This window comes from Pogonomyrmex barbatus, unplaced genomic scaffold, assembly GCF_055798465.1.
Source record: "Pogonomyrmex barbatus isolate J1 unplaced genomic scaffold, ASM5579846v1 scaffold9, whole genome shotgun sequence".
NCBI lineage: Eukaryota > Metazoa > Arthropoda > Insecta > Hymenoptera > Formicidae > Pogonomyrmex > Pogonomyrmex barbatus.
The window spans coordinates 6887224-6914963 of NW_028297193.1; the positions used below are offsets into that span (position 1 = coordinate 6887224).

General features: G+C 26.3%; 1 protein-coding gene across 3 annotated transcripts in view; it reads right to left on the reverse strand.

Moving 5' to 3' along the window:
* The window catches only part of DAAM (disheveled-associated activator of morphogenesis-like protein), a 43761-nt gene that overhangs the window by 15486 nt on the left and 535 nt on the right, over positions 1-27740 (reverse strand). Inside the window, exons 1-2 of one of the 3 annotated variants that reach the window (XM_089084927.1) lie at positions 8067-8536; positions 923-1030 (exon numbers count right to left, since the gene is read on the reverse strand). In XM_089084927.1, coding sequence (XP_088941053.1) covers positions 923-1030; positions 8067-8105 — 147 coding nt within the window. In that variant the 5' untranslated portion in view covers positions 8106-8536. Of the gene's footprint in view, positions 1-922; positions 1031-1743; positions 1834-8066; positions 8537-27740 lie in introns of those variants that run through there. The other 2 variants (XM_089084929.1, XM_089084928.1) reach the window with 2 other exon arrangements.

Sequence of the window (27740 nt, forward strand, 5' to 3'; positions counted from 1 at the left end):
TCGGTATTTAGCCAAATTTTTACATATTTTAGCAAAACTGTTTTTTCAAATTATAATTTTAGAAAGATATAAATTTACTAATTTACTAATACGAGAAAGCATTTTTTAAGGTAATCATAATTACATTTAACACAATTTGCAATGCAAAATAATGCAGGGAATCCTACCGGATCGCTTCGGCTCGTTTCTAAAAATTATTAATTTCATTTGCTCTTACATTCCTTTTCTTCCTCATAAGAGTGTATTGTTTTGATTTATGTAAGAACTTTTTAGCAACAACTTGTTTTGTTATATTTTAGACAATGAAGGTTATAATTACATGTGAAATTTTCAAAATAAATGTATACATAAATATATCAAAAAATTTTAAGAGTTGATTTACACGAGTTGAATATAAATATTTTTATTAATATTCAATTAATAAACGCATACCTTTTCTAAATTTATCTAAATACTTCTTTACAAAATATATGCTTATATTTTTTATTTATAAACAAAGATAGCTAAAGACTCGGAAATAGATGTAATATTACATTATTTTACAAATTAAATTTTGTCATTATTTTACTTAAATATAAAAATGAATGCTTAAATGTAAAAAATGTAAAAAATAAATTTCATATATTAATTATAAACAAAATACGTTTTTACCTTATTATATTGTTACAAGAAATTTATGTGTTATTAATATTTTCAATATATTTTAATAATATTGTTGTCAAACTTAAGCTCGTGTGTTGTTCAAGTAATTAATCAGAAGTTACTGTCCGTCAATAAGAAAATTGATAACATAATCTATAATGTATCTAATAATGTTGATTTAATAATATTAGTTTCTTATAAAATCTTATTAATAATTATATCTATTGTTCCATGTGCTTGCATACATATTATATCTTTTACATTTACATTGAAATTTTACCTGGAGGCAACCACAAAATGATTTCTTCACTCGTGATGGCATAGTTTGGCAGCGACCAACAAATTCTTTTAGAGGCTGCGAACTTTTCACAGGACAGTTTGGAATCCTCTGCAAATATGAGAAGTTTCATATATTATTGGTTATAATACAATTTTGACAACTAAAACAAAGTTTCACGAATCCAATAGTGATATAATAAGGTATTGTTAGAAAAGATAGTCATGTGGTGTAAACAGTTAAAAAAAGATAAATGTGTAAATCAGAATAATATTACGTACAAAATATTATAAATATATTATAAAAAGGAAGGATGAACAGTTTTACGAATACAAAATAGTAAAGCAATATAAATATTTGATAATTTATGTGTGTGTGTGTGTGTGTGTGTGTGTGTGTGTGTGAGGATGTGTGTGTGTGTGTGTGTGTGTGTGTGTGTGTGTGTGTGTGTGTGTGTGTGTGTGTGTGTGTGTGGTGGAGGAGGGAATTGTAAATTAATCTTCATTATTTATTTCTTTTACATTATTTACTGTCATTGTTGGTGTATGCACGTATATGTGTGAAGCATGATATTTATTCGAAAATAATATATACTATACTTTTAATCTATACATATATTGTAGTTGAAGTTACCAATATTGTAAATAAGAAAATTACGCTATATTATAGTAACGAAAAAGTTTTGCATAATTTGTGATTTAAATTCTATTTTCAATTTTTTTTTAAATACAATACAAAAAGGAAATAGTAATCAATTATAAACAAATAACACAATGAAAGCATTTCACTGATAATTAAAATTCCTTCGTGATTTGATAACCTACATGAAAGAAACGCCATCTTTCAGCTTCAGGCTCTGGACAAGCCACGATATCCCGATCCTCACTGTTGGAGGACATGCCAATACTCGGTTCAATTTTTTGTATACTATAATCGAGTGAAAGAGGCGCCCGGAGCACCGGCGCGATTTCGATCGTAATCGCTTTTACGATTAATCGCGATTTTCACTTTTGTACACTTTGGAGATGAAATCGTTTCTTTCGCAAGCAGGTAAAAACTGAATATGCCAGAATTCGTGCAGCTAACCAATTCCATAGCTAGAGACTGTCTTATCTCCCACGTTGAAATTCTTATCGCGCAGGAAAAAATACGTCAATTATCATGCGCCAGTTATCAACTATGCATATCATTGTGATGTCCTCGGTAAAATCAGCTGTTTACTAGTTATTTGTAGAGTAAAGGAAATTTTTTCGAATAATATAGTACTTTATGTGTAATAATTCAAGTGGCATATAGCTTTCTCATTTATCTACAAAGATGATAAAAGATATGTAAAAGGAATTTAAATCGTAAAATTTATAAAAATTTTGCTAGACGCAATGTACTTTATTCTAAATATTCGTAATTTAATAGTTAAATATAAAATGAAAAAAGTATTTCCAATAAAATTTCTGTCTAACGACACTGTCGGAAGCAATTACGCAATGACATTTTACGAGTTTATAAACACACTTTCCAAAGTTTCACGTAATTGTGTTTCATCTTTTAAAATTATTTCCTCATGAAAAATACATAGGTATGTAGGCTTATTATATATCACAGTTTTTAATTGTTATCAATTAAGACAATTGTCAAGTTAAAAAAAATCATATAAATAACATTTCATCAGAAATAGCAATCTCACTGATTATTTGAATTAGTTACATAGTATTAAATCAAAAGATAAGAGAGAGAGAGAGAGAGAGAGAGAGAGAGAGAGAGAGAGAGAGAAAGAGAGAAGCATCAGACTTCTTATCAACTGAATTACAATGGCTTACACAAATATTAAATAGCCTATTGTGATGAAACCTTTCGTCACAATAGGCTGCTTAATAATTCACTTTTCGAAAGATAGCAATTATACATGTAAATTATTGTTTGTTTAGCTTTTTACAAATGTGGTTTTTCATAAATAATTCTTAATATATAATATCAATTCTCTGTACTTATTTGTATGAAAAAATACAGTTGTTTGCAACATCTTCTTACTAATGCAAATTACTGCAAACAGTAACTTGAAATTAGTATAATATTAGTATAATTAATATAATTAGTATAATTAGTATAATAGAAGAGCGGAAAAGTCATTTAATTAACTTAATACCTGTGAGCGAATATTTAAATTACGTAAATCAACTATGACAATGACATTTACTTCAAGAAAGCTTATTATAGAAATAATATAAAACAACTCTTGGATTTTATGATAGATACATATTATCATCGTAGGTGTAAATAATACACTCAAAAGTAATAAATTTACTAGTCCTGATATAATTATACATTATAATTATAATTCTTCATGTGATACATGCAAACAGTTCGATGCGATGCGTATTCGAATTGAATAATTCTGTACATTAGCTGTACATTAACGTAACGATTTATTTATGACTACTTCATAGTATACAACACTTGAAAACCGTAAGATTTATTTCGTAGCTTGTTGCTCACATAAAACTTTGCACAAATTTCCTTGCTCGTGATGCGAGAAACATAGTCACGTCAGTCATGTAAAAACGTATATAAAAATCTAGATTTTCTCTCTGCTCATTTCTTTGATAAAGAAAATTACATCTTTTTGACGAAGAATGTCATTTAATTGTATTGAAAATATAATATCGTTTAATATGCAATTAAATATAATAGTCAATTAAAACTATTAATGATCTCAAAAACATTTAATTTCAATAAAAATAGGAAGATATTTAAATAAAAAAACATATTAAGTGCTTATCAACTGCTATATTAAACATTTTTCAAATTTGTTTCTATTCTGGAAAGATATATTTATATTAGATTTATATAGTTTTCATAAATAATTTTAAAAGTTAATAAAATTCTTACACACATCTGCTTTCAAATAAATTTTTACGTATTTATATTTATATACTTGTTTAATGTATATAAATACGTAAAAATTTATATATAATGTATATTTAATGTAAAAATGTATATTACTTTAATAATATATATAACTTTTTCCGTTATATAATTTTATAATTAAGAGTTATATAATATACAATTAAAAATTATTTCCGTTATAGAATAATAATAATAAGTTTTAATGGACGATCATAAATATTATTATAAATATTATCGTAGATATTACGAGTTCGCAACATTGCAATCAAGTAATTAAACAAGAAAATTGTGAACATATGATCATCTTTGTAGGAAGATTTATGTGCCATAAGATATATTAGTATTTTAATATAGTTTATCATAACAAAACTTTTTGTATAATGAGTGTATAACGAGTATAATGAGTAATCATGCATTATCTTTTACATTATCTATATATGATTCTTATTAATTCAAAATTGAGACTTTTGAAAAATGCGAGAATGGAATGCGAGAATAATTGAATAAAGTATTTTAAAAAAATAATTTAAAATATGTGAATATGTAATAAAATAGTTTGTTCTAATAATTAACATATAGAGCTAATATTTGATTTTTAACTTTAAAACTTCAACTTCTTTTTTATATAAAGTTCAATAACATTATTATTTAGTTAAGCGAGATCGATAATTATTATTGTAAAATGTGCAGAGTACGATAAGAAAATTAATATTTTTAATACATATAAAATAGTCATATAATTCTATATAAAACTGCAGCAAAGTATAAGACTTATTACTATAATTTTATAAAGAAAGCTTATTGATGTAGCATTCAAATTTATGATTGACTTTTCTTAGTTTATTATCTTTATCATTATCTTTTATTTTGTTGAAAAGAATAGTTTTCAACTATGTTGCAGATAATAGTATAAATTTCATACAGCAATTTAGATGTCCATAATGGAATGCAAATATTGCCGATGAATAAAAATCGGTACAAATTTATTTTATTATTATATAAAATATGCTGACAGTGTGTCTATAATATATTCAAAGAGTATGCTGATATAGAGTGCGATGATATCAGCCATTATCGCTTTTCAATAGGATATACGGATAACTGTTGTGGATAACTAAATAATTTGTGAGATAATAATTTATCGAAAAATATTAATCTTGAATCGTTCTCGCAACTGGTAACGCTTCGTTGAGTTTCAGTCTGACTTTCTCAAGCGTGTAGCTATTCATTTTCACAAAGTGCGACTTGAATGTTGCACATGGAACTATTGTTTTGCAAAGTAAAGTTGTAAAAAATAGACAGCAAATTGTGAAAAATTGAAATTTTTTTCAGAAAACTTTATCGTATGGTGTCTTCTACGACAAAATAATACTACGTAGATTAGTTTATTAACAGGAAAGAAATAGTTTTGAAGTATTTGAAATATTAGTGAAGTGAAATATTGTTGTTTACTGAATAATATCGCAAATAATATACCATTAAAGAATTAAAAATTGTATGCGTTAAAAAATGGTTCCGTTGTAAATGCTTATTTCATATACAATGCTTTAATTATAGAGAGACTGCAAAATATTTGTTATATCGTAATACACATTGCTTATAATTTGCTTTCAACAAATAAAATTAAATTAACGAAAAGTTGTTGCAAATGTTGAAACGTACCGTATGTATTCTAAACTAGCAATTATTATTAGATATTACTTGCGGAAGTTTCAGAGAAGAAAAATGGTAACCGTTGCAGCAAGGCTGTTTGTTACGCACCATGTTACGAAGAACGGGTTTACCGGTTGCATACCGGTAGTGTATGCAATCAGTACGCTCTCCGGAATTGTGCGCAAAATAAATTCTTCTTCGTAATTAGACTAATCTATTTTTATACAATTACGGTTCGGCGCGGCTCTGTATGCCACGATATTTTAAATATAAAATATAAAGATAAAATCATTAGTGTCGGAAATATCTTCTTTATTTATATTATAAACAAAAATAATAGAAAATACGTTCCACATACAAATCATCATTATATTAACATAAAGTACTATTACTCTCTTGAAATACTTATTTAATTATTTTTAAAGAATTTTTATACAAAAAATACAAACAGAATATATGTATGTGTATGTGTGTATGTATATATTATCGCAATAATTTTAATATTTTTAGAAATTAAAGAATAAGTTATTAAATATAATTATTAAATCATTAGAATTTTTATTTGATCATAAAAGAGAGACTATAAATGAGAATGAGATGAGATAGATGGAATCGTTGGCGCAAAATTACATTCTATTCATATGATATTATGCTTTCGAAAATGCCTAAAACAGCATGAATTATTCGATGTACTATCCGTGAAATGAGTAACAGGTTCAGAAAGCGTACAGATTTTTCGATCACAATAATGACGTCGTCGTGAAATTGCTAAATTCAGCAACACAGTATGAACAATATTGATGTGCAATATTCACGATAATCGTGTTCACGCTAATTTAGTCATGCGAGCAGGTGTCTGACAGATCGCTGCTATGGATAAACACGAATGCAGTAAAACAGGTAGTTTCGTTCATCTCTGATTTTGGTTCGATTGTTCCTTTACTCAATGGTGTACATAGTCGGATATATAAAAATGAATGAATCAAATAAATTCATTATGAGAGATATAACAGTCATTCATCGTCATATTGTATCTAAATATAAGAGGTAAAAAGCGGCAATTAAAGTAAATTTATTCGGAAATTTGTTAGAATTTTTTAATTTGTGTGTCAAATATTTAAATTATTGTAACGCGAGCTATAATTTGTTTAATGAATATTAAAGAAACATTACAAAAGTTACTGTCAATTTACAATTATTACTATTAACATATTATATATATATATATATTATAGTACTCTTATTTTTAAAATAATAAGTAACAATAAGTCCAAATCTTAACGAGTAAAACACACGCACACACACACACACACACACACACACACACACACACACACACACACACACACACACACAACACACACACACGCACACACGCACACACACACACAAACACACACACACACACACACACACACACACACACACACACACACACACACACACACACACACACACACACACACACACACACACATAGACATAATACTTACGATATCGAGTTGAAATAATAATCAATTAAGATAGTTTAAATATTTATAAAAATGAAAAAATTTATCAATCAAAAAAAAACAATAATGAAACTTTTTTTAGTTTAAAGGCTGTACGTGCGAATTAATAGGAATTTTTATTCATGTATTTTTAATTATCTAGACCTATAAGGAACGTACTTTCTTTAGAATTGCAATCAAAAAAGCGTTACGGTCATTTCGTCATGTGCTCATCATGTATGAACAATCACGTATTAGAAAGTTACTAAACATTAATGATCACATATATTCTTTCCGTCACAGCATTTTCACGCGTTATGTAACATAATAATTAATTAATTTAAAAATATAAACATTGTATTTTTATAATTAATTACATTATTATTAATTTAATTAGATAATTAATAAAATACTAGTTTAATAAAAAATTGGAATACATTTACCATCATAAGATTTTTCGTTATCTTTTACTTATTATAGAAAGTTAATTCTTTTTTAATAAATGTATTGAAGAAAATTATTATATATATTTATCGCAATTTTTAAACTTCTCTTGAAATTGAATACATATTGATAAATGAATCATCAGACTTAAATAAAAGATATCTTAAAATAAAATTTTCATAAAATTAAAATAACCATATAGTTTTGCTATCAAAATTTTTGGAAAGAGAGAGAGAGAGAGAGAGAGAGAGAGAGAGAGAGAGAGAGAGAGAGAGAAAATCTAATTTATAAAAAGTTTCTTATTCAAATAATGACAAATGGCATTTTAATTTCTTAAAACAAAATACAATAAAGATATATAAATACATGAAAATTCAGATTCATGTACAATATATATATATAATATATGATAAATTGATCAAATGATGCCAATAAATATTATAATACTCTATTTATTTTTTCAGTTGCACAATTGTAATGTTACTTCTATTGCAAATGCAATCGATTGCAAAAATCGATTGCAATCGTAAATCGGTTGCAAATTTACATTAATTGATAGTATATAATACGGCACTTAATAATTCAAGCTCTTACGGTTTAATAAAGTCTTCTAATAACTTCTAATATAGTATTTAGTATTTAACTATACACATTACCAGATTCAGTTTTCCCATTTTTTCCAACATGGTATCCATTTCGAATTTTATTAATTTCTTCTTAAATAAACGTTTATCTCCTTTTGAACCAAGATGTTTCGTGTCAAGTATTTGTTCGAAAGTGCTTTGCACGCGAAGCTGTCGCTGATAGTCACTTTATTGAATCATATCGGTTTCACAAAATGTACAGTTTTAGAATATACTATAATTCAAATTTTCAGCTTATTAAAATAGCAAAGATGGAATTCAATTGCTTCACTAGGCTTCGTTTGCAGATCATGGAAGTGGTGTTGAAATTTTCTTCTTTTTGGAATGGGTCTTTTTACGAGCAGATATTTATATGGTTCTCTTTTAATACTCACATTACAATCAATATTGTATTTCAACTTGATTTTGCTTTAGAAAGGAACTCATAGTTAAAGATAGATTGCATCAAGTTCTTTAATTGTAATTTTATCTGCAATTATTATAAAATATTTAATTAATCTTTTAGTAATATAATTTTTTTCGATTTATAGATTCAGAAACTTTTATTGAACTTTGTACTAAAATTCTTTTATTATATTCAATACTTATTAAAATATAATAATACTTTACGTTTACGTACTTTACTATACGTTTAATAATACTTGAAAATGTATATTTATGGTATTAGTTTTTTATAAAAAAATTTAATTTTTTATTAAAATTTTTTTGTAACATTAAATTAAAAACACTTAAACATATTATTATCTTTTTTTAGATATTTTCTTATATGTATTTCCTTACATATTTCTATATTGATAAATTTCTGTATAAAAATAAATTTCAAGATTATAGTTCTCTAGAGAATGACTTGAACGAATATTATTCGATCTGTAAATCTGTGCTTGTCTTATGTTTTTCTTTTATTTGTTATTAGTCCTTTAATATCCAATATGAATTTTTGAAATCTATTTTCAAATTATAACAAACTCGTTTATTATGTATTGATATTAACTTTCATCACAAAAGACGCGTTTTCTTTTCGTTTTCGCAATTTTCACTCCGTCTTTGCCTTATTTTCCAAAAAAGAGAAATATTTTTTGGAGTTTTAAAAGGGAGAGTCTCTTATTGATTTTCTTTATTCACATTTGAAAACTCAATTTGAGTTTTGTTGAAAGAAGCCAAATGTTTAACAGCACAACGTTGTCAACAAAAACTCTCTCACTTCTTCAAAGTACTTTGCGTTTACATAATTATTGAAAAATCTACATAAGATCTAAAAGAACAATTGTAATTGAAAATTCTGATATTGTGACCCGACTTTTCTGTCTCGTTTCGGTAGAGACAGCGAACGATCTCGGCCACGGAACGTTCTTGCTCGCGATTGTAGGTTGAACTGCCAGGTGAAAACACAACACTTCTCAACCTGCACAGGTGCACATAGGGATCCCCCGTTTGGCCTCTGGAAAGAAGGGGGGCCTACTCTTCTCCTTGCGCGCACTAGGATCTCTTTGCCACGAATACTTCGATCAGCCTGATGTAAAATCCGAAAATATTTTCAATTCTTGTCACGCAAAAACTGAATTTATATTCATCAAATATAAACTTTTAACCACTGAGAAAGCATGAAGAAGAGCCAAATTAAAATTCACAAAATCAAAAATTTGTTTGAAAAAAATTATAATCTCGTTTAAAGATATCAAACAGTTTTAATATTTTAGCAGCAAATATATATATTTTAAAAAACAACAAATCAGCTTTTCAATGTTTATTTTCTATTTTTTGCATCTGTTTTATTCTTTATCTGTTTAGCATTGTTTTTTGGAAAAAAATCTTTTTTTTTAAATAGAATAACATTAAACAAAAGATAAACATTAAACATTAAAATCTTAATGTTTATTAAAAATATTTATTATATAAATTTTTTAATAAAATAATATTTTAATAAACGAATAAAGAATTTATTATTAAAATTAAGATTCCAAATAATGAGACATTATGTACGTATTCGTTGATATATTTATATATATTTATAGTAAATGATTGTCAATTATCGAAAGAAATCGATTATCGATTGAGTAATAGATTTAAATATAAGCGTAAGAATGAGCAAAGATAAAAAAGAGCTTGGCGATTAGCTGGTACGTTCACACATGCATGCTCTGCGGAATGAATTCGCAAGGATCTCTTGGATCATCGGATCTCAAATTATGTTTCTTGTTTATCATGATTAGAGTTACCATCCGTCCTCTTTTCCCCGGACACTGTCCACTTTTTTAGGGCGTCCGGGGATGTCAGGGGGGGGATTTTTTGAAAGCGTCCAGGATAATTATAAGCGTCATATTCCCAAAGTTTCGGGAAAGCTTCTAAATATTTTGTTTTGATTCCTCTCGCATTACTCTGCATTACCAAATAGCACAGGTATTATATAAAAGAGTTAAAATTTTTTAATTTTAATACCTAATAAAACTTAAATTAAACCTATAATAAAACTTATTTTTAATCAAAATAATCTGTATTTATTTTCCAGTTCAAATTTCTCTTTGCTCTGAATACTAATAAACAATTAGATGTGAAATAAAGATTTATTTACTATTTTAATCAATTTTATTAACTTAAGCGCATTTTTGTATACGTCCGGGGTTGTAACCAAAATATCCGAGAGTTTTGTAAATCCTAGTTTTAAAAATTTTAATATGGCAACCCCAGTCATGATATATCGTGTCATGTGATCAGAAAACGTTCGTCCTTGTTCATCCTTGTTCCTATAGCGGCAACCTTGTCGAGCGGAATGCATTCTTGTCTTTTCATCGCCATTTGCGCGATGACTAGTTCTTTAGAAAGAAAAATAAAGCGACAGTCAGAATATCTTTTTTCCTTTCTTTTTACGTTTTTTCTACTGTATAATTAAGAAATGAGAAAGGAGACTTTATTGCTATATCTTTTATCAAGATTGTCTATTTTGAGAACAATACTCATTGTGAAAGTTGAATCTTCGATTATTAATAACAATAACTTCATATCAGTATTAAATTGATCAGTCATATATGTATTATTAGCAAATTGGGCTAATGTAGTAACAAGCATAAATAATTGTAAATATTGAAATATTGAATGAATATGAATAATATTATGAATATGAATCGAATATTTGACGATGGGAATATATTAATATTAATGGGAAAAATTAACTTTACTTGTTATAAAATTATTTTGGATGTATAAAGTTACAAAAATGAATGATAATTCAAGCTGGTATTTAAGCTAATTCTATCTTATTACAATATCGTAATTTGAGAAGTAAGTAATCGGGATACACACTACAAACATACTACAAATAAAATATCAGAAACTTTTCGGAATTAAATTTGTACATTTTATTTGTCATCCCATGTTTGAATATATTTATTCATTGATCATTAAAAATCATTCGATATTTTCGATATCTTTTAGAAGAACGTTTTACACAAATATTTTTTAAGCATTTCTCTAAATTGAGAAACATCGCATAAGATTATAGATACTGCATAGCATTATGCAATAAAAGAATAATACAACTCAAAGAATAAAAATTATGTACGCATTTCTGTTGTTAAATTTTAGAATCCTCATATACAATTCGCGCAGAGTGAAACTGTAGATCATACTGTAGATTGTTGCATTCTCATCAGTGATTTCGGACTGACCGATAACGAGTATTAATTTGTCCTTATCCTTATATAATTTCTTACTTGTGTTAATATCCGTTAATTTGCAAAAAAAAATATTCACGTTAATTGCGTTAGCTTGATTCTGTTTAGGTGAAATATGATGTGTAAAATTAAATTCTTGTATTGCTGACATTCGTTTTTCTTTTGTTGCTTTGTGCTCTTTTGCTTTTTATTCAAGTTAGTAGAGACATTCCTGCGACTCGCTAATGGCGTTGAAGCTAATCGATTGTACCGGTTCGCTTGCTCGCTTTATCGCAGGAATGCGTATAACGCTTTAAAGATGCGGGACGCCCAACATTGATGTTACTCGGCATCATTGGTGAAAACAAGAGAGAAACTTTCCGCGCTTCCGCGGGAATATGAGGCCACTTTTTTCATGTTTCCGTAATGACTTCACTTTAGGATAAAAAACATATAAATTTTAGACATGTTAAAAAAGAAAGAATTTAAGCATATACAATATTGTAATCTTATCTTTGATTAATTTGATTTTAGAGAAAGATAATTATATATAATAAATTATAAATAATAAAATAATTATAAATAATAAAAATTAGTATAATAAAAATTGTTATAGGTTATTGCTTTGTTTAGAATGTTTTTAAAACTAGACTAAGCAGAAGAATTTAGAAAAATGGAAATCTCGTTTTACCTTTATTTGTTCCTGACTTGTTTTGGTGATAATTTGCGAATTTAATGTTTGCATCTTGATATCATTAATTTTTGATCATTAATTTTTGAAATGATAATAAAGAAACAAAATCGCAATATCGCATAATATTGAAGGAGCTGTTTGTAACGGTTCGACATTATTTTGATTAAAATGGTCGTGATAAACTCTCATGAGAATTATAGAATATTAAAATTCTCTTTCTATTCTCCATCTCTTAATTATTTTTGTTGTCTACAATATTAAGTTATATAACTCTATTGAAAAATAACGGTAGACGGTTAATGGAAAATACTGCGGTCATACATGTACAAGTGCATTTTCCATGGTATCCTAATCGGTGTCAACTATTGCACGTATCGACCTACTGAAGAGAAGACCCGTTATGCGATCTTCCTTTCTCTTCCGCGGCGATGGCATTCTCATGTTCTCCATCTCGCTTTCGGCATTCAGTATGCTGACTGTATGTGTCAAATGGTTTCATCCTGTCTAAATCGACAGAATATTAGGTAGACCGTTTTGATGGACGTATGGATCGTGATTAGACTGGAAATATTCGAGTCGTAAACAATTTGTCAATTTTAGTAAATCTACTTTCGATCATGTAAATTAAACATTATATTAGACTTAATTAAATTTTATTAATTATAATGCAATAGTATATGTAATATGTAATTACACGATTAAGTTTAACAATCAATAATCAATATTGATAAATTAAATATAAATAAATTTTTTGCATACAGTTTTTTTTATAAATGTTGTATTAAACGGTTATACATAAATAATAATTTTTTTTTTACTATGAAGATAAGATTTTACTATGGAAATTTCTAAGCTTTAACGCAGTCTTGCCTATATAATATCGAAGAAAATTGTTTTGATATTTTGATTGATTTGTTTTCAAATTATTAGATTTTGTTGTTTCTAAGATAATTGTTAAGAGTCGGCAGAAGTAATGGGCCAAATCCAATAGGAATATCTATTTCTTATGGATAATTATCAATGCAAATACATATTTAGGTTCAACCATATTATATTTAGTAAAAGCAATATTTTAACATGAAATTTTTTTGATATATTTGTTATAAAGTTACGTAGCTTGGTACAGAACAAAATAATTTAAATCTTAAAAAATTATAAATAAAAACATTTATTAAATTAACGATGCAAATCTAATGACACATTAAAACAAATTGTTTATTTTATCTTTTTTAGAAAAAAAAACCGCTCTATAGCAATGTGCAGATAATTCTTCTGATTACAAATTTTTACAATTACATTGCAATATTTTGGCTGTAATGGGTAAAAAGAAATTCATCTTCATGATAGACATATCTCCATAATCTCTTCTATCGATTCTTATTTTAATTGTTAATATTTTATGTTCCGTTATACATTATTCCGTCTACTCTGCTATAGATACAACTTCGGCTATGACACGGTAACTCATTTAATATTCAGCATTAGTACGTCTCGAACTGTGTAAGTTTATTTAAGATTCTTTTGTCATTTTATCCTCGTTCGAGCTACAACAGTTTTCCATTCCATAACAAAATCCTTCGAAATCTTTTCTTGCATACTTTCCGTATATTTCACATTTTTCAACTATGGTTATATTATTACTATATCTAGTAAATATTGATATTTTCTTTGACAAGTATATGGACAATTATTAAAGTTTGAAATGTATATATAAAGAAATATTACACACACACACACACACACACACACACACACACACACACACACACACACACACACACACACACACACACACACACACACACAACACACACACACACACACACATATATAATTAATTTCTTTTCTTAGTTTCTTTATTATTATCATTTATGACACAGTTGCATTTTTATTATATTTTATTAAGATGTTTATGCAGATTAAAAAAGATTTAAAGATAATAACTTGACTATTTATTTTGTATTTTGTACTTTACTTTAGTTATTTTAGCTTAGTTTGGTATTATTTTATTTTAGATTCTCATTTAAGACAAAATTGTTGCGTTTTTTGTTTAATTTTATTATGTTGTTTACGGAAGCTAGGTTAAGAGATTGAATAACTATTTAGGATTTCGACGAGCTTCCAACATTAAAGTTTTATCGTTTTAGTTTTATTTTATATTAGTTTATGAGTTTTAGTTGTAACATTATGATATTTATATGAAGGTATTTATATAAGAAAGAGAAGTATTAAGTTATGCCGGAAACCATCCTAAGTCACGAGGCAAGGATTATATTATAATAAATAATAATAATAGTTTCTGTATTCTTTTATAAAAATTTTATTTAACGATTAGTTGTAGTTACAGTGACTAAAATGTTGATTGTTAATTATGAGACTGAATAATATGCTTACTAATAACTGATTATTCTATATTCACATTATTTTTGACGATTATGATATTATGTTAAAGTAATTTAAACAATTTAAACAATTTAGATTACTTAAAGAAGTTATATGTAAAATATTAAGGTTATTTTTATTTTAATAGGATGTTTAGAATATTTTGGAAGTTAAAATCAATAAATTCTAAATAATCATTCATGTATTAAATAATATCTGAAAAAATAATTGAACAAAGCTAATTGTTGATAGTAAGATGGTACGTTAAAATTCTAAATTAAAATTCTCTTCTTAAAATTCTAAATTATGAAATTTAAAACACATAACAGAGAATATCTTGCGTATGTCTTTATTTTGAATATTTTTAAAGTAATTAATGGTTTGACAGTACTTTTGGTTAAGAAAAAATTATCTGTCAAACAAACCATGCGAGTGATATCCTTAGGAATTACTCGTCTCTTGCCTGATCTGTTGTACCTGTTATTCAACACAAACCGTGGCATACTGACCCGAAGTGCGTTTTAGAATAAATTTAAGTTGGCTGTGCCAACACATGTTAACGGTGCTACGATCCGATATGGGAGACACATTTTAATTTGCTAGTCTCGAAGAAGACGTGACGTGTGACTGAGCATTTAAATAAGTTTAAAGAAGATTAATTATAATTTCTTGGCACGTAAACGGTCGGATATTTGTCGTGGAAATTTACACCGTTTTCAAATGTCACCATTATATCCGTTTTTAAAATTTGTCAAGATACATTTACATAAAATAGAGACTTTAACGGTATTGATATATATCAAGTAATTCTTTTTCTGCTAATCATGTGAAACAATCTTGTTTAATGCTATGATTTTATAAAAAAAATATAGAAATATTTATCGTAATCACGTGTATAAGCCAAAATATAAATAATTTTTTAAAATTATTTGAATTATTCTAAAAAAAATGTTTAAATGTGTAAATAACAAGAATCTTATTTTGTCAAAACAAGTGTTTATAATTCATCCAGTTACTAAGTGATCTTTTTTTTATTATCGTAGGCATTGAATAGCATCATATAAAATAGAAAATTCAAGCCACTTTACATTTTATTTTCTAATTTATTCATAAAAATAAACTAGCGATAGATACATGAGTTTATCTTTTTTGAATTTACGCAGTTAAAGTAATGTAGTTCCTTAATATCGTGCAAGTATGCCAAAAGCACTTTTAAATACACTGAACGAGTTCCGCATTTGCGACTTCTAGAGCGATAGGCAAGAGGCGATTTATTTATCGTGACGAAGTTGCCAATAAGAATAATGTGGCAACTCGCATGACTGCGGTAAATTCGCGGCCACTCGCTTATCAACGATCGACTCAACATCCTTTCTAATTGGCTATTACAGCTTATCATCGCCTCCTAACCTCATCGCAATGCTACGTAAAAGACTATAAGTTCTCCCAAGCAATAGTATGCTTTCATGCGTGAAGTTTCTACAGCCAAATCGCAACTGGAATGCAACAAAACCGCCAAAAAAATTGCCCACTCAGGTCGACGGAACTTAATACAACGACTTGTAAAAATATTGGTCCCACTGACCTGGTATAGTTTCAGTAGACATAAATATATTCGCGTCACGCTATCTAAAAATATCCTTTAGATTAAATTTGCATCATTGTTTAATTATCTAACTATTACATTTATATTGACTGATTCAAAAATTTATTCTTACAAATTTTTTCAATGTTGTTTTTTCAATGTCTACATACATACATATCTATAATTTAAAAGCTGTGCATTTTTTAAAAAATGTTTGGATTAAAATGTACACATATACCTTCAATATTTCTTTTAAGTAATCTGTAAAAATAATCAATAATTTAAAAAAACTTGTAATTATTCTTTCAATATTACTTTTTTTATCTTTGAAATAACTGTAATATATATTTCATTTGTTTTAAATAAAGTTTAGTAAAAGTATAAAATGTATTAGACTAAATTACTGTTTCCTTAATTTAATATACTTATATTTTTTTCGAATAATGAAATTAAAATTAAAAATAAAATATTCTGTAAAATTAAAAATATAATATTTCTCTCTCTCTTTTTTTTCGAACATACATAATAAACATCGATATATTGGTTATAACGTTACAAATAATTAATTTAATATTTATTTCATTTCATAAACATTTTTTAAATTTTATTTTTATCTTATTTTTATTTATTTAATTTTTTTATTTCATTTTTATTTATTTGAGCAAACGTATTGTTTAATATAATTACATGATTAGCTATATTTTTTTATTTAAAAAGAAATATATTAAAATTTTCGAAAAATTTTTATGGTTTGAATAAATGTTATGGCTAGTTGCTAAATGCACTAGATATAATTATTATATAATAAATTATTATTTTATGGAATATTATAATTATATTATAAAATTCTAATATTCCATGGAAAAAAATAAAAAATATCCTAGTTAAAAAATTTGAGAAATATTAATTTACAAAAATTACTATCATAAACATCTCAAGAAAGACAACATTCAATAATCGAGTAAATGTCTTATTTATTATTTGATACTCATCAAATATCAAGTAAAATTTATCACTTGATATCTATTTAACTGATATCTATTTTGGTATCAAAGATTGATGTTTGGTATATGATTACATCTTGTGTCATTATTTTGTTTTCAGGATATGCTGATAAAATAAACTAAATTTGTATTTATATTGCTTATTATGTCATAATTAATATTATGATATAATATAGTTCTTGAGAGATTAAATATTATGTAGGAAAAAATAAAGTCGCAATGATACGCATAATTACAATCAAAATGTGTCTATTTTCTAATTTTCTAATAATATTATTTTTAATACTATAATTTGTAATAATATAATATATATTATTATTACAAATTAAAATAAATTTTATAAATAAATAAATTTTATGACTTTAAATTCTTATGGTAAAATACATTTAATAATCGTGCTAGTAATTATATTGCAAAAGTTGAATATTTTTTCTAGACTTTTTTATATAATTGTACTATGTTTTGATAAGATAATCCAAAAGTTTTAGCAAATATTCAATAATGCAATATATATTGCATTACCATGTCATGATCGTTTCGTTTCTTTCTGTTATTCCACTGTGTAACTGTTACTCGCAAGATTTTCTAAGATTGAGGTCGACCAAAATTGTGATGAAAAAGAAGAGAGAGAATCGCAGAAAACCCGGTTACGTTATTTGCTTTGATTTACATTCTATGTTTGTATTAAAAAAAGAATATCGAGAATCTTGAATACGTATAATGAAACATTACATGATTGTAACTCATGTAATAAAATTGGTTTTTTCTTCTTAAATCTAAAGTTTGTCTTAAAGAAATATAATACATACATTTTAGTTTGATTATTGCAAAATATCTTTTACATTACACAAATGTTCTTATATCTTTTTCTACATATAATTTATAAGGTTGAATACTTTTGAATGAAATAAAGTGGTCAAATATTTCGGAAATCAATCAATCATATATATTTAACGACAATAAATTTCCACTGCAATAAATTCGTCTCTGATACGGAAAGCTTACGCACATAAAAGAATATCTTCTGTGATTAGAAAATATGTTACTTACATAATTGCCAATTAAGTAATGTAAAAATAAAAAAATATTAAAATCAAGAAAAATTGAAATTTAATAACTGTTATTATAACATAAAGATATAATTACTAATAATAATATTTAAAATATTTTAACAACAATTAGTATTAGTAATTAAAAAAATCAATAAGTATAAAACTTAGAGATAAATGTTTATTTTGTTTATTTTTTTTATTTTGAAACAATAACAATGTTTATATTATTAATAACTTTATATTATATAATAAATTAAATATTAAGTAAATATTAAGTAATAATAACTTGGAAGTTACATATATTTCTTAATAATAAACTTAGTATATCTGTATTACATATGACGACAATGAAAGCATTGGTTATTTCCGCTTCACAATTGTCAATTAGCTAGTATATATTCATTTATATTAGAAAATAGCAGTTAAACTGTTCGCACTTATGCATTAAACGTTCTATTATTCTCTCTCTCTCTCTCTCTCTCTCTCTCTCTCTCTCTCTCTCCCTCTCCCTCTCTCTCTCTTCCCCTCTCCGTTTCTGTCTGCTTTTAACTTTCTTTTTCTCTCTTTTTTCGCTTTTTCTTTCAGCACTTAATTCAGATTCCAATATGAAATGTCTCTCTCTCAGTACTGTGCATTCATTATTGCATCAATATTTTAGGTTTTAATAGTTTGCTAACATAGTTTACTTTTTTAAAATGTTGGAGTTAAAATTAATTAATTTTATAGTGACTTAATAATAATTTTAAAGTGACTTTAATTTTTCCCTTACGGATTTCGTACAAATTATAATATAATTTATTATAAAAATAATAAGATTGATTCCACAAACTAGTATATAACATAACATAAACTAGTATAGTAATATTTTTAGCATTGCCAAAATATTTATATCTATTCTATATGTATCAAATAGTCATGCTTAAATTAGATGTATAATCTTCTAAATTGTGTGTGTGTGTGTGTGTGTGTGTGTCTGTGTGTGTGTGTGCGCGCGTGTGTGTGTAAAATCAAATATACTTACAATATAATATTACTATACCTTCAATGATAAACTGTACCTTTGAATTTCCATCTCGAGCTTATATATTTTTATATAGATATAAATATTACACAAATTATTAAATTCTCAATTCCTTTTATATTGCACTAATCTGTGTTATTCATGAATAATAATATTGCCTTTAATTTAACAATTTTTAATAGTAATAAACATAAACCCAAATCTGTAAACGCACTACTTTTCCTTTGTTGTTCTAATTATATTTATCACTTATTTATTATCGCACAAAAAAACCAAACGACAGCACAAAACTATACAAAATTACGTTTTATAAACGGTCATCACATATACACATGCATCAATTTTACGAAAACACATCTTTATCATTAACTTCTTTTGCATTTTTCTATGGATTTTCATCGGCGAGAGATACAGTGAACTGAACACCGAGACAGTCAAGAGACTCTCTGACAAATTTTATTTTGGACGTGATGAATGTATTGTATGTGTGGTGTGTTTTGCGCTCGTATGCGTTTATTTCCAAGTAGAGCACATGTCACGTGTCCCTTAAGCTTAGCTCAGAAGGGCCAGAGGTAGCAATAGTAGGACTATTGTCGCGGGTACTGCCGATGCTGCACTCGTATGCTGTAATCATCAATGGAGGGTAGTTCTCAGCACAACTCTCCATAGGGGGGATTGGACCCTCGCGCTGTGGACTAAACATCTGTCCAAAGACCCCACTACTAACCATATTCGTCCTATTGCTTTAGATAAAATATATTTTCTTTCTTATTTCATGCAGAGTTTGACTGGATATGCGCTAGATGCGTTACAGATTTGGATATAAATAGTCACTTTATAAGAATAACTACTTATATTTAATGTTCATATTCGCGTTGTGACTCATTATCTTTCAATTGTTTGATATATTTTTTTAAGCAGTATGAATGATGTATATTTGAAAAAATAATTTATATATCTTTCATATAAATGTTTTACAAAAAATTTAAAGATTAAAATTAAATTTTTTTATACATATATCTTTGTCAATAATTAATTATAAATAATTAATTAATAAATAATTATAAATAATAAATATAAATAATTAATTATAAATAATTAATTATTTTAAACATGTTTATTTTTGTACTTTTAAAACATTTAAGATAGTTTTAATTAAAAAATACGTGGTATTATTATTATTAATATTTTATAGGCATGTATCGTCTATGATTAGATTTGTAAACGTATCGAAGCGCGTTTGTATGACTAATACTTTTTTAATAAGTTGTGGAACAATTTAAATGCAATGTTATACACATAAACATTGGTGCAATATGAAATATGAAGAGGAGTATTAAATTAATGTTACACTTTCTGTGTATGTTCGATATTCAGTATGACAGCGCGCTTCACATTTTTCTGAATTTTATATATATATATATATTGATTTACATTATAATATAGCATAACAATACTATATATATATATATATATATATATATATATATATATATTTACTTCGTATGCAATAACATATTATACATAGAAAAAAAATTAAAAACTATATACAACAATATTTATTATAAAAACAAAATATTATAAACATTTTTAGATTTTAGTAAATATATTGATTATATGTTTTTTTAAGTTAAAAGATATGTAAAGCATAATTTTAATAATTATGCTATAAAATAATTATAAAGTTATATAATCGAATTTTATTAACGATAAAAAAAGGTAAATTCTAAATAAAAAGATTTTATCAATTAGAGAAAGAGAGAGAGAGAGAGAGAGAGAGAGAGAGAGAGAGAGAGAGAAAGAGAGAGAGAGAGTTTATGTATAAACAAAACAAAAACGGATAATCTAAGATATAATAATGCATATAATTGCATAATTTAATATAAGCAATAATTGTTGTTTTCAATTCTTTATTATTAAAATTAACATTTAGAAAAATATGTTATATTTATTTGTCTAAAAAAATAACCATTGCATTATGACTTCTTGGAAGTATATACGTATACTGTTTCAAGAAAATTTTAAGATGATTATATTGCACATCGTTTCAAACTCAAAGTTTGATGGTACTTCGTTTTGTCGCTGCATTATCATTATATCGCGACGTGATGTAAAATCACGATGATTCCGACTTCTGGCCCTAATTGTTGCCAATTGTCACCAATTGTCGAGCGACTGTACTGTTTCTGCAGCTGTAAATTGTGACTCGTGTAGGGATGACACTGCAATTGTTATGCAATACGAATGTACAGGCATACAAATACGACTATAGTTTTAATCGTATAGTAATCGAGTAGTACGCGCAAATTTATCATGACCTCTTTCAATCATTTAACGATTCATTTTTTTTTCGTTGTGTTTATTATAATCATGTCAAAAAAGATGACAAATTATATGTGCATAAAATAATTTTACATATTTTTATATAACAATAAATTTTATCTGCTATATTTTTGTACGCTGTACATTACTTAGAAAGTTATAAATATTATCTTATGTTGCATATGTTTTTTGGTTTATTTTAAAATATATTCTCATTTTTTTAAATAAGTCATATCAATGCTTCATTCTTATAAAAACAATTTATGTCTGTAATGTATATGCGTATAAAATATTTTGGCAGATATCGTTCGTGTTCTCACTGACTCATTTGAAAATGAAACTTAATTGTATTAAGATTCATCCTTAGGATTCACACACAGAGGGATTAATAAGAAAATCACGTAATTTAAGAGAGTTTCAAACATGCAAGTAGGTTGCAATCGATATCAATATGAATAAATCATGAGCCTATTTAGTGTCGACCTTAACCTTTCAGTGCAATACGAAGGTATCATAACTATATACTCGTATTACTATTACTGTAATCATATATTGCAACACAAACTATAGAGATGTATTATTCTTTACATTATTATTCTTTACATTTGGCAAATATTGTAATAATCATCGTAATATTTTTAATTTTTTAAGCGGTTATAAAATTTTAATTACATTTTGCTCACGTCTATCATTTAAAATTATAATTTATGTTAATGTATTATCATAATCTTTTACTTATATGATACAAAGATATAGAAATGTTTATTTTATATAATTATAAAAATTATAATTATCATTCAAACAGACCCAATTGCGCATAGTGCTTAAAAATTATCTAAACATACTATTGTATTAAAGCATTGTTGCTCTATCTTTTATATTATTTTATACCATTTTCGATAAATTTTAACCTGTCTGGCACTTCGTATATATGTATTCTATAAGTCGCGTTAAGAAGTTAAATTACAACAAGATTATAACATTTTACGAAACTTGGTTGTACCAATTGCTCTCCATTGACAAGAGCTCTTGTGAGAGAAGCTTAAGAATGCGCAATGTGCGTATGTGTACAGAAAGTCGACAGGGGAGTTGACAGTGTGGTTGATTATAATCCATATGGCGCTCTTTGGTCTCGTTGATATGGATGCAGAGTTATCGATCTTATCTGCTGTTTCACTAACGAATAGACAAACGAACGGACATTGATTACCCTGGCGAAAATAAGGCGGAAATAAAGAGTTGAGCGTAAGTCGAATGTAAAAGAAGAGTGACAGAAGTGTAAACAAAGCTTTTAGGGAACGTAGATTGGAACAGCGAAAACGTAAAAGAAATGTAAAACATTTACGAAGCGTTTTAATGCTTCTTTTACCGTTCTAATCTACGCTTCCTAGAAGATTTGTTTACACTTCTATCACTCTTCAGTTACATTCGGCTTACGCTCAATTCTTTATTTTTATCTTATTTACGCCTTATTTTCGCCAGGATAGAAAACAGTGTCTTATTGACCTGGATAGTTGACTCGTTTCTGCTGTTGCTCACAATCCGTTTAAGAAAGAAATTGGATCTTCATCCTTATTGCAATTATCAAAATATATTTAAGCAATTATGCTTCAAATAATGTTTGTCAATCAGTATTTTCTCGATCATCGTTATCATACACCAACTAAATCTCTATAATTAAAAATCGCACAATCTATAAAAATATTATGTGATTTTTTTTTTCGAAAATAGGATTGTTTCTTCTCTTTGTCGTGAACATCTATTCAATAATTGTATTTTTTAATTTAAAGTATTTTCTATTGGAAGAGAAAAAGATTTAAAGGGAAAAGTAAGATTCATAATATTAATAAAAAGTATGATAAAAGAATAAATTCTATGAGTCAGATATGATAAAAGGAGCGTATATTATATGTTTAGATCATTTTTTCTTGTTCTTATTCTTTTCAATCCTTTTTGTCAGATTAAAGCTTTTTATAATTTCGAGATGCATTTCAAATTCATTTAGGTTAAGCGATCCAAAATCGCCGCGATGAGCAAAATGTACTGTCACGGTCGTATTCGTGGCGATAGTTTTTGATTTTTTGATATACTTAGTTTCGGCGTAGTAATATCAGTAAAGGTAGTACTATTGTGAACGGCGAGATGAATGGATGAGTGGAACAAAGAGCTGTTTCTAAAAAACTACAAATTAATTATAATACAGTCCACTTACAGCCAAGCAAGTATGTAGCATCAATAGAAAATTACCTGACCAGCTCTTGTAAACTCTTGTCAGAGATCATAATACTCTTATCTGGCAAGAAATCTATTATATGTTGTACATACATACGTTATGATTTATTTATGCTATAAATAAAAAGAATATTTATTCGATTTGTCAGATGAAATAAACAATAATATAGGAATAATTAAATTTTTAATATTTACATACAATTGTTTTAATACGTAATATATCTTACTGAAATAATTATTTGCAATAATTTAGTTGCGTTGTAAAAATAGATAATTCTCATAATTTATTTTTATGCTTTGTATGCGTATGTGCGCGCGCTGAGAAGATATTTACGATATATAAAATATATAAAATATTTATATAATGGCAAAAGAGAACGAAATTTAAATTGAGATAAAACGATGTGATAAAATGCGGGTTTAGCCTTGTGGTGTATCACTGCATCGATACACGCGATGCCAAAAATAGTTCGTATAAAAGCATGAAGAGACTAGACAAACAGGAATCATTGGAAAGTTTATGCATCTTCCTTAGAAAGCATTTCTAAATATTTGATATACACATGTATACAAAAATAAATAAATCTAAACTAAACGGTATACCTATGTATACTTTTGCTTATAATTCAACGAGTTATAAGGCTCTTAATTACGAATACAGACGAGTTTTTTAATTCATCGATTGATTAATCGTATAATGCGCAAATGCTGTTTTTATAGAGGAAAGTTGCATAATGCGATTAATCAATCGATGAATTAAAAAACTCGCCTTATATATCGTGATGAGAGCTTCATCTAATAAAGAAAACGCAGATGTTAAACACATCGCTATAATCTACGATAGTACATAAACTGCTACGCAATTTTGCTCTTGCATTAAGGAAAATCTATCTGTGGAAATCATAATCGTCCGCACCAAAAATAATAAAAGTTTGTATCGTTTTTACACATATACGATAGTCCTATGTGAGATAATATGCGTGTTTCAATACAGTTAAGTATGTATTAATAGTTTAATAGATTTGACTAGGTAAGCATGATCGTAAAAATTATGCTAGAAATTATAATAATCGCACACCGCGCGTAAGAGCGTCTCTCTCTCTCTCTCTCTCTCTCTCTCTCTCTCTCTTTCTCTCTGCTGGTGATATTCTTTTTGCAATTCCTCTTCAATGTAAGCAGAAATAGAAATTAGAAATAGGAATAAATATTAAATTTTGGAAATAAAAATTAAGAATCTGATTATATCTTATATTTATTTGTAGCTATTGCGCATTACATTTAATCTTTATTCCTAATTTTTATTTCCAAAATTTAATATTTATTCGCGTTTCTATAATTTCTATTCCTATCTCTCCATTGTGTGCAGAGTCTATAGTCGAAATATTGAATATGCCAATGCTCTCTAAGATATTCAATTTTACTACTAATTTTTTGAACTAGTTTAAATAACAATAGTAGATTTATAATAATCACTTTAATTTGTATTATATTGTTATATTATATTGTTGACCGAATTCAGAAATCGATTATCTAATCACTCACGAAAAAAATTAAATGAAATAAAATATACTATAAAAAAAGTTAGTAGAATTAAACATTTAGTAAATAGAATTAAACATTTAATTTAAAAAATAAAAAATAATGTAGATAAAAATAATAAAAAATGAAGTAAATAAAACATTAAGAAATATCACGAGCTGTGTTGCACATTTATACCGAGATCAAGATGTCAAATTTGACTCTAAAAATCAGATGTTATTTTAATCTAACTAACTCTTCATGTTTCAGGAAAAATGATTTTTTTAGATTATTAATTTTCTGTTGATATCAATCGTATATTAAAATGCAAATATTTTCGTAGAAATAAAATATTGAGACGCAACAATTGCTTTATTGATTCTTCCTATATAATAATTACAGATTTATTGTAATTTCTTTTAACTTATTTTACTTTATGCGAGTAAAGAAAGACGGAAACAATTATTCTGTCATACATACATCAATCGAACAACATTGGTTTAATTTCTAATGCCGAGTATTAGTATTATGGTAATAAGTATAAGCCTTCGTATAGAATGTATGTAGGTAGTCATTGACATTTTCAAATGTCAAGCTGGTCCTCTCGCAATGCATTTTTATTATTTGAGTTGTAACAAACTATAGGCTTGTATCTGTATCGGATGCTGTAAGAGAGAGTTTTCTGAGAAATTTTAAAAATATGAATAAGATATTAATAAATATTTGTCTTACAGAATATGAAAAGTAAACAAAATAAAAAAGTAAATGTAAAATCAAATGATTTTGTAAGTTTCAACACATTTATCAATTTGTGGGCAATTAATTTTCTGCGGCCATGCAGAGCAATTAGTGACTTTCGATTGCTCGCGGCTAAATGTCTAGATAATGATTTTTCAAATCCACAAATCACAAACAGAAAGATAGAAAAGACAAAACTAAAATTCTTTTCTGGATTGTGCAGCATGATGACTGTTACATCATGTATTTAATTTTATTAGCAATTTAAGCTTAATTTTCATTTATAATTCTTTCAATTTAATTGTATCATCCAAGTATATCTAATTGCATAAGCTATAAAAAGTTGATTCGTAGCAATTTATTTAAAATATGAATATAGAGATATCATCTGTATTATTATTTAAATACAAATAGATTAATATATTTGTGATTGACATTATAACAAACAGCAACAATAATCTGGAGCAATGATATGTCGAGCGACATGCAAAAAGAAATACTTAAAAATTTATTTATGAAATAAGGTTTATTTAATTACAGCGAAATAAATAAAAAATTATTTACATATAGCAAATAAACCATCTCATAATTAATAAGAATTAAATATATTTTACAGAAATTTATATATTCGTCATCATAGTCAAATTTTTTTTTATAAATATTGAAGAAAATAAGCTAACATTTATTTCTAAATATTTCGATCTTTTTTTCTCAATGTAGAAGAAAATTTTGTAAAAAGTAATTTTTGATGTAATTCTATTTATAAACTTGAAGACAGAAGAGGCATTTCTTTTATTGCAATTCAAATATTTTCTTTGCTTTTGACAATATGAAAACGAATCTGATAAGGAAGTTGTTTTTAAAGACCAAATTCTTTACAATAGATAAGAAATTTTAAAATTACAATTTTTTACATTTTATAGTCATCAAAACTTTTTTAACAATTTTTAGATGAAATTGCAATATGTATGATTACTGTTTTTTTATATAAAAATATTTTGCTTGAATTGAGCTCCCACACATACGTGGATATGCACGCGTGCGTATTCACCTACACACCTTTACATACACACATGCGCATGCACATATAAACATACACATATAAACATACATACACACACATACTCATATATATATATATATATATATATATTAAGAAATAAAGAATATTGCACTAAGAGCTATACGATTAGATCAACTGCCTTTATTAAAACAATAATACAAATGCATAATTTATTAAAGTAAGCCTCTAAATAAATAGTGCTAATTATTGTCAAAATTTATTGTCAAAATTAATTTCTAACTGAACAAAATCTATATTTTTTTATTATTAAGCATGATAAGAACAAGTGTGTAATGTAAGTATATTTTTTATTATTTATTATTATTTGCAGTATACTTTAGAAATGGCAATATTAATAATATTAATATTATTTATTTTTAAAGTATGTAATTAATTTTATGCACATAGCAAGCAATATAACTTCTATT